Source organism: Puntigrus tetrazona, chromosome 5, assembly GCF_018831695.1.
Source record: "Puntigrus tetrazona isolate hp1 chromosome 5, ASM1883169v1, whole genome shotgun sequence".
Classification (NCBI taxonomy): domain Eukaryota; kingdom Metazoa; phylum Chordata; class Actinopteri; order Cypriniformes; family Cyprinidae; genus Puntigrus; species Puntigrus tetrazona.
The window spans coordinates 9,798,130-9,813,194 of NC_056703.1; the positions used below are offsets into that span (position 1 = coordinate 9,798,130).

Here is a 15,065-nt window from a genome sequence, read left to right on the forward strand (position 1 = left end):
TAGCCTCACTGAAAAAACCCCATTAACATTACAAAAAAAAAATTACAGTATTTTTGTACTGATTCAAATTTTCAAGCAACTGCAAATTTCAATCAACAGCGATGAAATATCAACTCATAATCAATGCATTATAGATATTTTCTTGTAATTTACCATCATGAAACAATAAGGTAGACAAATACGATGGAGTGCAAAAATTCAGAATGGCATAATTACAAATAAAAAAACTCTAAAACACAATTTTGCATAATTACACAGTAGATAGATCTCATTGTTTTTATACAAGCATATTTCAACTAGTCTATTTGAGCTCTATAAAGTCTTGCATTTTCACTATGGTTTCTTTTAAGGCATTTCCTGATTTGAAGATGCGAAAACAACGTCTGTTATGTCGTAACTACTCAGCATCACGAGTGCATTTATTGACCAAAATCTTTTACATTTCTAAAATAGTTTTCTTTATATATTTTTGCAAAAAACGAATAATCCTACCGTGAAATACAGTATATTTATTTCAAACACTAAACACACGGCAAAACTACACAAAGCCAAGCACTCAGTACATCTATTGAGCATAAATACCAATTCATCCACATACACAAGGCAACTAATGAAGCAATAAAATCGACGAAAAACATTGTATCTGAGTGGTAGTGGTTCACACGTGTGATGACAAAAATATTGCAACCATATAAAAGCCAGCATGTAAACATTCAGAAAACACAATGTTGTGACTGAAAATGGTCCATTTCAATCCGAAAGAAAAACGTAAAAGGTCTAAATACGTGCAAGTAACAATTTTGCATGGCTTTTCCACTTATTGCAGTTTGAGCCCAAAGAGTACGAACTACGGCGGCCATAATTTGGCAAGTTTGTAGGACACGGAAAACCAGTGTGAAGCGTTTCATAATCTGTCTCTCAGATCAACACACCATCACATTTCGGGCTGCTGAAGAAAGCATGTGTTTTTGTGGGTTTTGATGAGAAAGTTTTCATGCTTGTGGTTATCGATGCACAAACATTTCTTTAGCAGAGAGGGAGTTACAGTTCCTCATAGTCGCCCTCCTCTCTTTTTGCTGAGCCTTCTTCTCCAGCCAGAAAAGCTTCAAGATCATCGGTTTTCTTGCTTCGTGACTTTCTTTTTCTCTTCTCCTTTTCATCTGCAGTCACACCTGCCTCATCTCTTTCCTTTTTCTTGTGTTTGTGTTTTTTCTTGCCGCTTTTGTCGTCATCCTGAGAAGAAATGCGAAGTAGTTACAAAAACAAAAGTCTGCAATTTCACCTTGAATGATTGCAATCAAATATATTTCACCTCTTTACTCCTCTTTTTCTTTTTCTTCTTTTCCTTGGAATGTTTGCTTTCTTTTTCTATGAGAAGAAAAGTAGAAAGCATTCATTGATGCAAATATACACTACATTACACATACATATATACATATATATATATATATATATATACATATATATATATATATATATATATATATATATATATATATATATATATATACACACATATATACACACACACACACACACACACATACACATATATATATATATATATATATATATATATATATATATATATATATATATATATATATATATATATATATATATATATATATATATATATATATATATATATATATATATATATATATATATATATATATATATATATATATATATATATATATATATATATATATATATATACACACACACACACACACACATATATATATATATCTAAATGTACAATTTGAATATAATTTTAAAATGTCATTTATTTGTGTGATGGCAAAGATAAATGTTCAACAGCCATTTCTTGATTCTTAAAAAAAATCATTGTGAAATCATCATTCTGTGCATTACTTCATAGCACAGTTGGAGACAGTATTGCAGCTTAATATTTCTGCTGAAAAAGTGATACTTTGATATACAGAACGTTCAAAGAACAGTATTTATTTGAAGTAGAATATAATGTTTAATAAAAATGTTTAGTAACATGATGAATGACTTTACTCTCACTCAATGCATCCTTACTAAGTGTCTATTTAATATTACTTCTCTATTATTCGTATAATACTTATTATTAATAACATACTTAATTTTTGCAATATACAACTTATGTTGCACAATATGTATACCACATCGGTACATCGGCTATCACTAATATCCTCTTTACAAAAAACTGGTTTATTCCAGTGACTTGCCATCTTGTTCCTCGCTGCTGTCTTTGCTTTTGATGGACTTTTCCTCGATTCCCAGACCAAAGAGGTCACCGTCATTCTTGCTTTTAAAGGAAACTACAGTAGGTTTCATGGGCTCAGGAATTTGAGCTGCGGTGATGTCGTCATCAGATAGATCAGGAATATCATCTCGAACTGGGAAAGATTCCTGGAGCAAACCAGAAAGATGGGTTAAATCATCCATCCAGGTAAATCTTCGAGAACATGAACTACAATGCACATCGTCATTATCAACTCCCTACCTTATTCACTTTTTGCATGACTTCCTCCTCGCTCTCAAAGTCAGGGTCATCCATGACGAATGAAAGCATCTGTTTGGCCACAGGCTCGTCTGGGTCTGTGTCAGAGAGCTCTGCAGGAGCTGGTTTTTCTTTTGGTTTTACAACCTGTGTTTGGGAAGCTGACGGGGCTCTTGCTTCTGGCGCTGTGTGCTGTGGTTGCGTGTTGGGTACCGGGCTGGAGTAAGAACGGAAGCCTCTAGGATCGTACTGCTGACACTCTCCTGGGCCTGGACCAATGGCTCTTTGTGGACAGGTTTTGGTTTGTTCTCCAGTGATAATGAATCCATTGCCACCCTCAAAAAACAAATATCATTAACAACCACCATGAAAACCAGACTGGGTTCAGGAAACAAAATAAATGTGGAACACAACACAAGCAAAATTCTTAATTAGCTTGAGCGACTATTTATAAGTTCATTAAGGTCTCATTCTTTAGTATAGTTTGATTCTATCAATAATGAAAGCCAGGGTTCCGAGCTTACGGGTGAGGTTCAGGTTTTAGATCTTCATCCTGAGCTAGAGAAGGGTTTGGACCCTCCTCATCACTGGAGAGAGTGACGTTCAACTCTTTAGCGGAGACAGACACTCCGGGATCAAGTTCTGCCTCATCAGGGTCCAAATCATCCTGGAACCCAGCGACCATTGGGTTCCCGTCTTTTCCTTCCCCATCACTAAAATAAACATGTTACCAATATGGATGCAAATTTAACTTTATCAGCTCACAGACAAAAATCACAAAAAAAAGCCAGTTCATATGAACTTACAGAATATTTTATCTTATTTATTTTTTGAAAAATGAACACCCTTAGTCAGCAAAAGATCAAAAGTGATAGTAACAAGATTTATAATGTTACAAAAAATATCTACTTTAAGGAAATACTGCTCTTTTTTCATCACAGAAATTAATTCTTTAAAAAACATTTAAAAAAACCTTAATAATCCCAAACTTCTGAATGGCAGTGTACACTATAAATAACATACGACATAATAAAAGTTTACAAAGAATGCCTTTTTTTTAGTATATTGATGTACCTGTCACTATCTGCAGGGCCCGCGGCAGAGGGCTGGGTGTTCATAGCTGGTTTTGGGTTAGAAGGGACACTGTCCTCCAAGAAGCTTTTGTCTAGTCCCTCGTCTGGCACAAAATCATCCACGCTCTGAACTGTAGGCGGAGCCGCTGCAGATACTGGATCTGGCTCTGGAAATCCAAGAAGTAAGAGGTCACATGATCTGGGGCAAAACATCTTACATTAAAAATATATTATCAGCTCCAAACAAGAGGATTAGTAAAAAAAAAAATAAAAAATCAAAAGAAACAAACATATAGTGAAATCTTATTTTTTCAAAATAGCTACTGATAGCTCCTTTAGGTGGTGTGCAAGAGCTAATAAAACCCTCTCCATAACTCAGGAATGCACAAGGTCTTGTGATTTTCTATTGATCCACAACACATCCTTATGATGTGCACGAGTCCTAATCCTCCCTATTTTTCATGGCTTTGTGGGTCTCGCTCGGGGAAAAATCTTTGAGATTTTGTGTGCGCCTGCGCGTGTGTGTGTGTGTGTGTGTGAATTCCTCTTAGCCTTCAAATCTCTTCTGCAGTTCAAAGCATTAGAACAGTACTTTAACAATGAGTCACTGAATATTTGAAAAGGAAAGACACAACATCTTTTTTAATCCTGTATGAAAGCACAATGCTTCCGTTTTGAGCGCTTTCTAATACAAAAATTTAATACAGCCGTCATGCGGCATAATATCCAAGAAAAATGTGAGAATGTCACAAATGCTGTTGGTTGAAGAGCTTACAATCGCCGCAGCTAGAAGCACTGTGCTGAAACTCACCCTGGGCGACTGCTGGAGGATCCTGGGCGGGAGCGGAGCCAAAGAGCCGGGAGATGAAGCTGCGTTTCTGGGTTTGAGGAGCAGAGGCAGAAGCCTGAGCTGGAGCAGAGACCGCCGGGCCGGGGTGAGCAGGGGAAGGGGAGGGAGAGGTCACAGCCGCTTGGGTTGAGGAGAGGGGGGGAGGAGAAGGGGACGGAGAGGGGGATGGAGACTTCTGAGCCTGGGAGGGAATGGGAGGCTGCTGGGGGCTGCAGGGGCTGGAGCTGCTGGTGGAGCATCCGCTCTGAGGAACGACGGGAGACTGCGAGCCTGAGGAGGGGCTCTGTCCGTTAGCAGGGCCGGGAGAGCTGTAGCCTTTACTACGAGAGTCTTTCATTTCCAGGAATCTGAAAGTTATAACAGGCACCTATAATATCATAAAAGTCAGACTCCACTGACTGCAGTTTAGAAACCTAAACAGAGGCATTTGTGGATGTTCTCATCATTTCAAACAGCCCATGTCATTTTATGGTACTGCTCAAATGTTTAGGCTTGGTAAGATTTTTTGAATGCCTTTGCTCACCAATGCAGCGTTTATTTGATCAAAAGATATTGTGAACAATGCTTACAGTAATGTTTTTTTTGTTAAAATGTAATTCATTATCATGATGGCAAAGGTTAAGCAGCCATTACTCCAGTCTTTATGATCCTTCGGGAAATCACATGCTTGTGCTCAAACTAATTATTATTATCAATGTTGAAACCAGTTGTGCTGATTAATATTGCACTAGAAACCATGACAAAACTTTTTCTCCAATAAATAAAACATTCAAAAGAACAGTATTATTATATATAACCTATATATGGTTTATGCAGTTATTCATTAAATACAATAATTAGAATATTTCTAAAAAATAAGTGTATGAGTATAAAGTAGTAATAAAAAAAAAAAAAACCTCCAAAGTTGAACAGTTGTATAGCTGTATTTGCACGAAATGTCGCTAATATTTATAGTAATGTTTTGACTGTCCAGCAGTGGGGTGTTATCTAGTTCTTACATATCATAATTCTGGTCTTCTGTCTCCTGCTGAACTGTTAGCTCCTCTAGTGTGGCATCGATGTCCAACTGATTGGTCTCTAGCTGTCGTAACAGGGTCTCTCTCTGTGAAAGTTGGCAGTAGAAATTAATATTAAGGTTTCATTCACCATCCTTTCAATGAAAGCTGTATCAACTAGGGTAATGGGAACAGGAGATACAGGCAAGCATGAAGAAAATGATGTATGTATCTTATTTGTGTTGTGCACATGACATATTATTGAGTTCTAACAATTACAAATGACCACTAACTTTGTCTGGTAGCTGGCTGAGGTTTGATTTGAATAAACCTTTAGACTTGTAGAGATATTCTAGGCTGGACAAGTTGATCTGCTTACCTGAAGCTGCAAGAATGGAATGTTGAAAAATCTGTGCAAATATTTTAAACCAAAACCATTCTTCATGGAAGATTCTGCATAATGGATGTAAGAGGAACCGAGGGGTCTACAAAATCAGAGACATCAAACATTAATAAAGCCCACTGAGATTAATACAAGATCTTAAACAACTCATTAGTGAACAGGCCATAATTTATTAAATTCAACGTTATAAAATATAAATAGTGTATATGAATGGATTGTGAAAAATACTAAGACGTTAAGACATCTTTCTCCATGTAATAAACTGATCAGAAAGATCAGAAATGTATATTAAGAGAATAAAAAGGGCAATTTAGTCGACTGTAATGATCTAACCTGTTAAGGCCAGCAATGAAGTCACGGATGTCATCAGGCAAAACGACTCTGTGTTCTCCCATGTCCCGGTAATTTCCGAGCACGCACACAGGCACATGAGTGGGCACCTTAGGCAACTCTCGCAGAATGTAATTATAAGTCCTATTGGATCGTGAAAAGCATATATTTGTAAAACAAAATGCAAGGTGTGAGCTCTGCATTGTGGAGAAGTAGTCTTTGCTCACGTACCACTGCTTGGTGATGTCAAACATCAAGATCACACCGTTGCAGTTCTTATACACATCCAAAAACTCAGCATCCAACGCCAGTTCACTCTCCGTCTGCTAAAGGCACAGAGACAGTTTTTTTCATATCTACTATTTTATGTTATATTTTTATACTTATATAATAACTGATTACTATTTAAATATGAAAAAGTTTTGTTTATCTCTTCGGTGCCACATGATCCTTCAGAAATAATTAAAAAATGTCGCACTCAGGTTATATTTTGCCTTACTATTAGTCTTGAAAGAATAGTGTAGTAAAGAAATAAAAGTGTAAAAAAATGGTGTATATTTATAAATCATCATTATAGATTTACCTCTTGAGGTTCATTCTCCAACTTCAAGGTTTCTCCTCTCTTTTTCCCCTTTCCTAGAGAATGTCAAAGCAAAAATATTGTAAGAACACGTCGAATTTGCCAACTTTCACTAACTTCAAAAACAAACAGTTTTTTTTGTGGCTTCTTCCTTTTCATAAAGGAAGCAACATTAGTGGCAACAGCGAGAGTTTGTGTTCTGTGGTATCTGGGTATCACTACTGCACATGTTCACTCTGTTTTTTTTTTTTTAGACCAGCAGTTAGACGAGTTACATTTGTAGTCTGCCGGAATACAACGAGCAAAAAGTCAATCAACACAAAATAACAGCACTCAGATAACAGAACAAACGGATCAAGCACAGGCAAGTCACAGCCTAAAGTCTACAATCTCTGAAGTTTCTCACCTACACCTTCTGGAAGGGGGATTTTTTGGCCTGGTTGGACAGCAAGTAAGAAAAATACCATTAATATATATGTCTGGGGATGAAGGAGGGCTGGATGAAATGGCTTTATGCGTGACCGTTAGAGTGAGATGGAGTGTGTGAATAAAACAATGACAATGCAGTACCTGTGCACACTAAACTTGGCATTAAAAGGCATGAACGAGAAAATGCATGAAGGCAAGAATGCACTATGTGAATTTTAAAACCAACAGATTTTTGTAAACTAGGCATTATACACATTTAGATTTTGCAAATGCTTACAAAGAATTGTTTTTGTTTATTCTGTTAAAAATATTGTTTATTTCAAACGATAAACAGCTGAGTGTCACAAACCAGCAGACGTTCAGATCAACTTAAAACATGCACCTTGTTGCTAGAAGATGCTTGAGGCAAAATATGTTTTTATTTTATTTTTAAATTTGCTTATAAAATGTCATCCAAATGGATGGAACTGAACAATGAAGCAAAAAAGTATAAATGAAATAAAATCTGTCTGTAAACATAAATAATAATAATAATAATAATAATAATAACATCAGCTTTGACTGCATAACTTGCTTTCTGACTCTCAGCAATTAGCACTGACTTCTCCAGTCTGCAAAATCATGGAAAAGCTGTGCAAAACCTTTGTAGTGTCTTCCAGCCTCATGATAAATATGAAAATAACGTCTACAAAGTCACCTGATCTGAACGCTGAGAATGCATCTGTCATAAACAGGATGAAACTCACCTTTATCCACCACATCCCAAACCTCTACCTTCACCACATCATCAGTAGCTGAAGAGAAATGACAACAATTTCAGCAGGTCGCTTGCATTTCTCTCAATGTATTTATTTTGCGGTGATTCTAAGTAATGGCAGTAACAAATACAAATTTCCTCAGCCTCAGAATTTTTTTTTTTATTATTAATTAACTTTTTTTCTTAAAGAAATGGTTCACCCAAAATAAAATTTCTCCAAATGACCCTCAACCATTGCATTTTCTTTGTTAAAACAGATTTGGAGAATCTTCAGCAGTGAATGTGTGCCGCCGCCATCAGAACGAGGGTCCACATAGCTGATTAAAAAAATAATTATGTTCCGATGAAGAAGCAAAATCTTGGATTTGGGGGAACTATTCCTTTGTACCTTTTTACTTTGCCAGAAGTGCTTTGCAATGAGCACAAGTGACATATTGAATTCAAGTACAGCCATGCCCACTATCAAAAGCAGGATGCCTCAGAGTAAATTACAGCCAACAGGTTACAGATGGATAAAAATACAGAAGGAAAACAAACTATAGAGCAATTACTAGGCCTCTAATGTTTGATACAGGCCATATAATGTTGTAGAACTAATCTACTCATCCACTACTTGGCAGACAGTATATTTACCTTGATGTAAATCTATTTTGACATATTTAAGATGCATAAATGGAAATAAATAACTCGTTAGAAGGTTAAAAACTTCTATAATACAAAAGCCTGTGAAACAAAAAAGCTTACTTTTGTAATTCCAGTGAATGCTAGTGACCTGGATCTCCTGAGTGGGTAGGTACTCTTCCTGGAACTTCTTACCCTGCAGCCGATGCCACAAGGTGCTTTTTCCAGTGTTTCTATCTCCTCGAATAACTATCTTCACTGAAAGACCACAAATAACATGTTAGAGCTTGCGTTAACAGCGTTGTCTTAGCACACAGCGCCTATGGGCTCCAACAACACAGAATTTATATGTTGTGACATGTTTTTGTGTGTTACGATTTAGTCCAACATAAGCATTTCTGCATTAAACCTTGGTAAGAATTTGAGGGCAAACAAGGAAACATCAACCCAATTAAATAAATTACAACCAGTCTAAAAACGTGCACATTCTAATTATTAATTAACATTAATAATATGTTCCCCTCTAAGGTTTTAACTCATCGGGCGTTTGACTTACTGTTGTATTGAACCCCTTTAGCAAATCTTCTCTGCAGACTCTGGTTCATTGACTGCAGGCCAGCAGGGATGTTCTTGTCCTTTACCTGACCACCAGGCTCAGAGCCAACGAGCTTCTTCAGAGCGGAAAACATCTTGACCAAACTATGCTTCTAGATGTATATTGCAGGTATTTAATATTCTTGTCTTAAATAGGCTTCTATGATGTCCCCAGGCGGACAGTCTCGCAACGCTCATGAAGCATTTCTACTCTAGTTTGAGAGGTGAATGAGTCCTGCTTTGGCACAGCATAACATCTCAGAACATGCTCATCTCTGGATCCTCTTCCAAAGAATGATACAGCTGCTGCAGTCCAGCATCACAAGACCCTCGTTCAAGTGCTTCTGTTACTACAACACGGAAGAAAAAAAAACACTGTGAACTGAACTGTATGAAGCTGCAATGTATCATATGAAGATGTGCAGCTGTTGACATATAAATGACATAAAACAAGTCTCTTTCATGGATTGACAAGCTGCAGAGCACTGCAGCGATGCCTAAGGTTGTGTCTCAAAACCTAGAAAGCTGCCTACCTAGACAACATTTCGGCGCACCATACGTCAGTGGAAAATTATGTCCAAATATGCTTTCTGGGTAAGCACCTCGCTAAGTTTGAAACACAACCTGATACTACGATTTCTACCATAACTATCAGAAGGGACCATGGCGTTTATTTAATAAAAATAGTATATGCAAAACGCACTCAGAAAACATTTTTTAAAAAAGCATATTGTATATAAACTAACTTATTATTGTGGATTGCTGTCAAGTGAGATGCTTGACAGCTGCTTCTACACACTAGCCTGCTAACGCGGAACTAACGTTAACTGTAACATAACAGATTTGTCTCAGATTTGTGATGCTCTTGTACTCACAGCGGTATTGTCGTCTATACTAGACCGACTGAATGCTTGGTTCCAAAAATCCACATCTTAAATTTGTGACTTGCTGTGCGGCGTGCTCATACTAAAATCTCAACAGCTTATGAATAATGAAATCATTGAAATGTTGTTCTGTGTATCTGTGAAGTACGTAGCGGTAAGGTTAGCTAACCTCACGAAGATTTAATTTCAAAATAAAAGTCTGGATAGGAGGTCGGCTGAAAAACCAAGGCTTACTGGAAATCTGGAAAATGTAAGTATGGCACACACATCGCATACAGATGCTGAAGATTAAAACACAAACTCTGTACGGTGTTGAAGATTTATTTAATATTTTTTCATTATAAGTCATGCACAACACAGGTGTTGAGTCAGAGTTACCTAAAAAGCTAATTTGCATCTGCTGACTGACTTCACATTCTGTCAGTAAGACTAGAGTCTTAAGTTTAAACTATCAAAGCAATATCACAGATATACATGAAGTGATCTTTGCGAGGCATTTCTCAGCTAATACCTATCAACACAGAGTACTGTGTGGCCATCTAATGGCCATAACAATGCACAGCAAGAAAAGTGCTGCTTTTCTCCGGCTTTGGGTCTACATTAAAAATCATGTTAGATAAATGTGTATTGCCATTATTTTCACCTACCTTCATTAATGTGAAGATGTTCATTACAGTGTCCATTTTTATGGATAAGGTTTTCCCTGCATTTTAACAAATCCACACATTTTTAAAATATTAGTAGTTTTTATTTTACATTTGTTCATCTAGATTCATAGCAGCTGCAGTCTCACACAAAAATATATGTTAGATTTCAAAAGATATAAGCATATTACATCCCTAAATAATCCCATAAACTAAACCTTCAATTAGTCAAGCAAACTGAGGCGGCCATCAGTGAGGCGACCTTCAATGTTGCTTACGACATGAAAATAAAATCAAACTACTATATGCATAGATTCATAAGCATATTTAGGTTTTATTTTATTAATCTCTTCTCTTGCTTCCAGGAAAATAATCAATATCCAGTGTTCTTAATGGTGATTTTTTGAGCTGAATCAATCTTATAGTCTTTGATACCTAAGGAGAAAAGCACAGTAGTTAATATAAAAATAAACTGAGATGATAAAAAACAGTCCGTAAGACACCATGCAATACATTTTTATAGACAAATGCATGGTTACACCTATTTAGCATAAAATTCTCTCACCCTGTGTCAGAGAGCTGCCATCTGAGGAGATGTGCCAGTATCTACGATCAGTCTGGCGTGCTTGTTCTTCATTGATCACACTGAGGAAGGGTCCCCACAAGCTGTCCTCTGTGCTAAAGCTGTGATGAATGGAGCAAACGAATGGAGGGTTGTTCATAATCAAAAACTGTAATTAATACAGTAAAAAGCAATCTTTTTTGACAATATAGTTTAAATGAAGCATCTTGAGAAATCCAAACTCACGTGAAACCAGTTTGTTTGTCTTGGAGCAGTTTGAGGGCTTCAAATAGAGATGAGCCCTTGGGTGCATGAATGAAAAACACAGACGATGCACCGTTTGATTTAATAACCTCCACCTCTAGTGGCACTTGCCCGAGACTTGGGAGGACTTCCGAAGGGGAATCCGCATCAATAGTCAAAGTGTCTAAAGGAATATTAAAAAGGACAAAAACACAAAAATTATTAAGCAAACAAATTCTGATATACTTTTGAGACTTACTAAAACTGCTTAACGTTAAATATAATATTTTGTGTATAATATATAATGTTGAAATACTCTAAACGCATTAATTTTTATCATTTAAATAATTATAATAACAATTACATTTTAGGATTTTACGAACAGCACATTTTCTTTTTGCATATCATTTTTGAGTTATTTACATACCGTCCTCGTTGCGGCATTCTTGCCTCTTCAGATGAAGGTAAGTGCGTTGGTGTAGAGCTGGCAGGACTTGAGACATGGCCATAGGGTTATGGTATGTTCCTTTCTTAACATCTTCCCTTAAAGCCTCAATAGCAGAGCCACATTCCTCCATCTGACTGCCCATAGCCATCAAGGCCTGTAAGACAGAGAACCGTGAGAACCCGTCACTCAAATAAGGTCTTTATATTTAACCAAATATTTAATATCTTCATTCTTACCTGCACCGCCAATCCTGTGCTGAACTCATTGCCCATGTGACCATCAGCTCTCTTTGAGTCAAGAAGCCTCTGCTTAATGGTGGCAAGAACCCTGTCTAGCTCTGCATTATCTTTAACAGCAATTCCCTCATCTTTTAGACACTGCAGAGCCATGCCTGCCATTGCATGCGAGTCTGAAGGGTGAAAGAGGATAGTGACCTCAGGACAATTTAATACAGAAGAAGGGCACAAAAAAAAAAATCGTAAAAATCTGGAATATGGTATACTTTGATGGTAATGAAGTGTTAAGGCTTCAGTTTCCATTTATTGTAATTACTTGAAATGGTGTTGTTTAATATAGAATTAAGTCATATGGGTTCGAATTTACAGTGAACCCTTTCTTTAAATCAAGAACAAAAAAAGAGTTGATATAACTCACCGACACATAAGGACTCTCCGTGTTTTAACTGTTTATGTTCCACAGCATGGATGAGCTTTTGGCTGACGTGTGTGCTGACTCTAACACCGCTCACACACAGAGCCAGTATACCTAGAGAGTACTGGTAGTAGTTGGTCTTTGGACGGTGACCGACTGCAGAAAATAATATTACAATTAGAATTACAGTACAACAAAAAGAAACAAATACTTGTAAATGTATAGATATTATACATTATTATACATTCAAATCGGTTTGACAGAAGAGCTACTTCAATTTTTCATAAAGATATTAAGCAGCACAACAGTTTTCAACATTGATAAGAAGATTAAATGTTATTTGAGCAGAAATCTAGCATCTTAGAATGATTTCTAAAGGATCAAGTGATACTGAAGACTGAAGTAATAAGTAATGTAAAAATCTGCTTTTCCATCACATCAATTAAATTTAAAATGTATTCAAATAGAAAACATACTTTGCAATATACAGTTTACAATATTACTATTTTATTGTATTTTAATCGAATGAACGCAGCCTTGGTGAGCATAAGAGACATTTAAAAATCTTCCAGACCATATTACAAAATACATATACAAATAAGATAAAACCTGCCCTTACATGCAATGTTCTGTTTTTCTTCCTCCATCTCTTTCTTCAGGTGAATGAGGAGAGACTCCTTCATCTCATTATGAGTGAGATGTACACTCTCCAGATCATGACAGGAAGACTTCAAAGCCAAGATGTACAGAGCTAGACGGCCAACCACCAATTCATTATTTCCGAGAGACCTGCAAGATGTATAAAACGGTAAAAGTTTAAATCAGCTGAAACGAAACAATATTTTAGAAGTGAATATTCATATATTACCACAGAACCTGGAATTTTGTCTACACTAGAGTGACTATCCTCCCTAAAGTTATGTACAGTTGTTTAAAGTTTAATTAGAAAGATGTCAAATGTGTTTCATACTTCTCAATATCATCATGAAACTCTGTCTTGATGCGGTTGAGATGTTCGCTCTCTTTGGCTAGATTATGTAGAGCTGATAGCCGCAGGGCGATGTGCACACTGGGATTGGGTAAGGTATCCTGCGTGTTCACTGACTGCAGCAGCTGCTTGTTGAGGGACAGGAGAAGAGCCTCGTGATCTGATGCTTTAAGACGATACCAAGAAAATAGAGAATAGATTGAAATTAAATGCAGACTATATCATAAACACTGCATCACCGTTCTCGCTGAAGTGCCACTGTATAGTTGGTTTATATCCACTGCTGTCTCAACAGTACAGTTGGCAGTGACCTTTTTTCACCTACTCACTCAAGCCATAAAATACCCTTTGTCTCAGAATTGTCACAAAAAAAGAGGGCAAAGAACAGAGTGAAATGATTCCAAGTATTCTGAGCAGAACCTCTGCTGACAGGGCAAACTGACTGAGTGAGAATATGCTGAATGTTATGAATGTGGTAATTAGACTACAGAATAATACATGATTGGTTACAGCACAGTACATTATAGGTCATTATAATATACGCAGAATAATTTGTTTATAGACTTTATAATTGTAGACTATACAGAATAGCAATATCGCACCATGATAACAAACACTAAAAATCAATAAAAGCATTCTGGGAAAACATCTAAACCTGCAACGACAGCAACAACAAAAACATTATAGACTAATATTCTTTTGGACATACTGTATTTCTGTCACAATCTTTAATTTAAAATACGTGAATAATATAGAAATATGGTAACGATTTGTATATACCAAAGAACCATCTATGTCAATAGAAAAAGCATATTGTGCAATGACGGGATTTCTGTCATTTCTCCACCACATGACCAGATGATGACTACAAATAAAAATCTGGAAAAATGAATAAATAAAAAAGGGGGAAAACAGAAAGAAAAGAAACACTAAATTATGTACTAAATCTTACCCCAAGGTTTTCCAGCAGCCAGCGCCAGCAGCGCGCTCACAATGACAAGAGTCATCTGTCAATGACAACAATACAGACTAATGGTGAAATCTGTTATTAAAACAACATAGTAACATTTATTATTTGCTAGCTGTAACGTTAAACTAATTTCTAACTTCTAATGTGTTTTGAGATTAAACATTAATGTATCATGTTAACGAAAAAAGTCGATCATTGTGCTTAGAAATTGGTAGAGGTTCTCACCATTTTAATGCCAAGTTAGGTATCCTGTTGAATCCAGTTAAAAATGAACTACTAACACATTATGACAGCGAGCAGAGGTGGAGTTAGTTACTCATCTACAGAGTTTGTAGTTTTGCAACCTATTGTCGACCTGTGCTCTAAATTATCTGTTTTATTAATTTTTGCGTCTTGAATTAATTTATTTTCTTCTAGCGTTTTTTCCCTAACGTTTAAAAGCACAAAAAGTTCCTCTTTCCTCCCAAACGTCAGTTTGTTTACTGTTATTATAGCGAACTTCCGGTTAAAGAACTACAAAACCAAGAAACTACAAATCCCATGAAG

The 15,065-nt window shown here is 36.4% G+C and overlaps 2 protein-coding genes across 2 annotated transcripts; both read right to left on the minus strand.

The window, feature by feature from the left end:
- Window positions 1–164: 164 nt before the first annotated feature.
- rabl6b (RAB, member RAS oncogene family-like 6b) lies at window positions 165–10,244 on the minus strand. Its single transcript, XM_043239067.1, is given in 18 exon segments — window positions 165–1,233; window positions 1,313–1,368; window positions 2,223–2,406; window positions 2,501–2,695; window positions 2,698–2,833; window positions 3,022–3,210; window positions 3,572–3,737; window positions 4,382–4,767; window positions 5,419–5,522; window positions 5,795–5,900; window positions 6,152–6,292; window positions 6,380–6,474; window positions 6,732–6,784; window positions 7,135–7,164; window positions 7,904–7,951; window positions 8,659–8,793; window positions 9,092–9,479; window positions 10,183–10,244. Coding segments are annotated over 17 exon segments (2,349 nt in total). The 5' UTR covers window positions 9,225–9,479; window positions 10,183–10,244; the 3' UTR covers window positions 165–1,041.
- A 495-nt stretch (window positions 10,245–10,739) lies between these two features.
- Window positions 10,740–15,001, minus strand: tcn2 (transcobalamin II). The gene is made up of 10 exons (XM_043239068.1): window positions 14,745–15,001; window positions 14,502–14,556; window positions 13,532–13,715; window positions 13,181–13,350; window positions 12,565–12,717; window positions 12,147–12,319; window positions 11,890–12,064; window positions 11,466–11,646; window positions 11,223–11,341; window positions 10,740–11,092 (listed from the first exon to the last, which is right to left on the minus strand). The coding sequence occupies exons 1-10, from the start codon at window positions 14,745–14,747 to the stop codon at window positions 11,031–11,033; spliced, it is 1,275 nt and encodes a 424-aa protein (XP_043095003.1). The 5' UTR covers window positions 14,748–15,001; the 3' UTR covers window positions 10,740–11,030.
- Between the last annotated feature and the right edge of the window lie 64 nt (window positions 15,002–15,065).

Bases quoted from the DNA above. Each gene is read 5' to 3' on its own strand.
- tcn2 (XM_043239068.1), bottom strand. The intron at 13,716-14,501 runs GTAAGATTTAGT...ATCGTCTTAAAG, and splicing joins GGCTGCTGGAAAACCTTGGG to CATCAGATCACGAGGCTCTT. The intron at 11,647-11,889 runs GTATGTAAATAA...ATATTCCTTTAG, and splicing joins AGAATGCCGCAACGAGGACG to ACACTTTGACTATTGATGCG.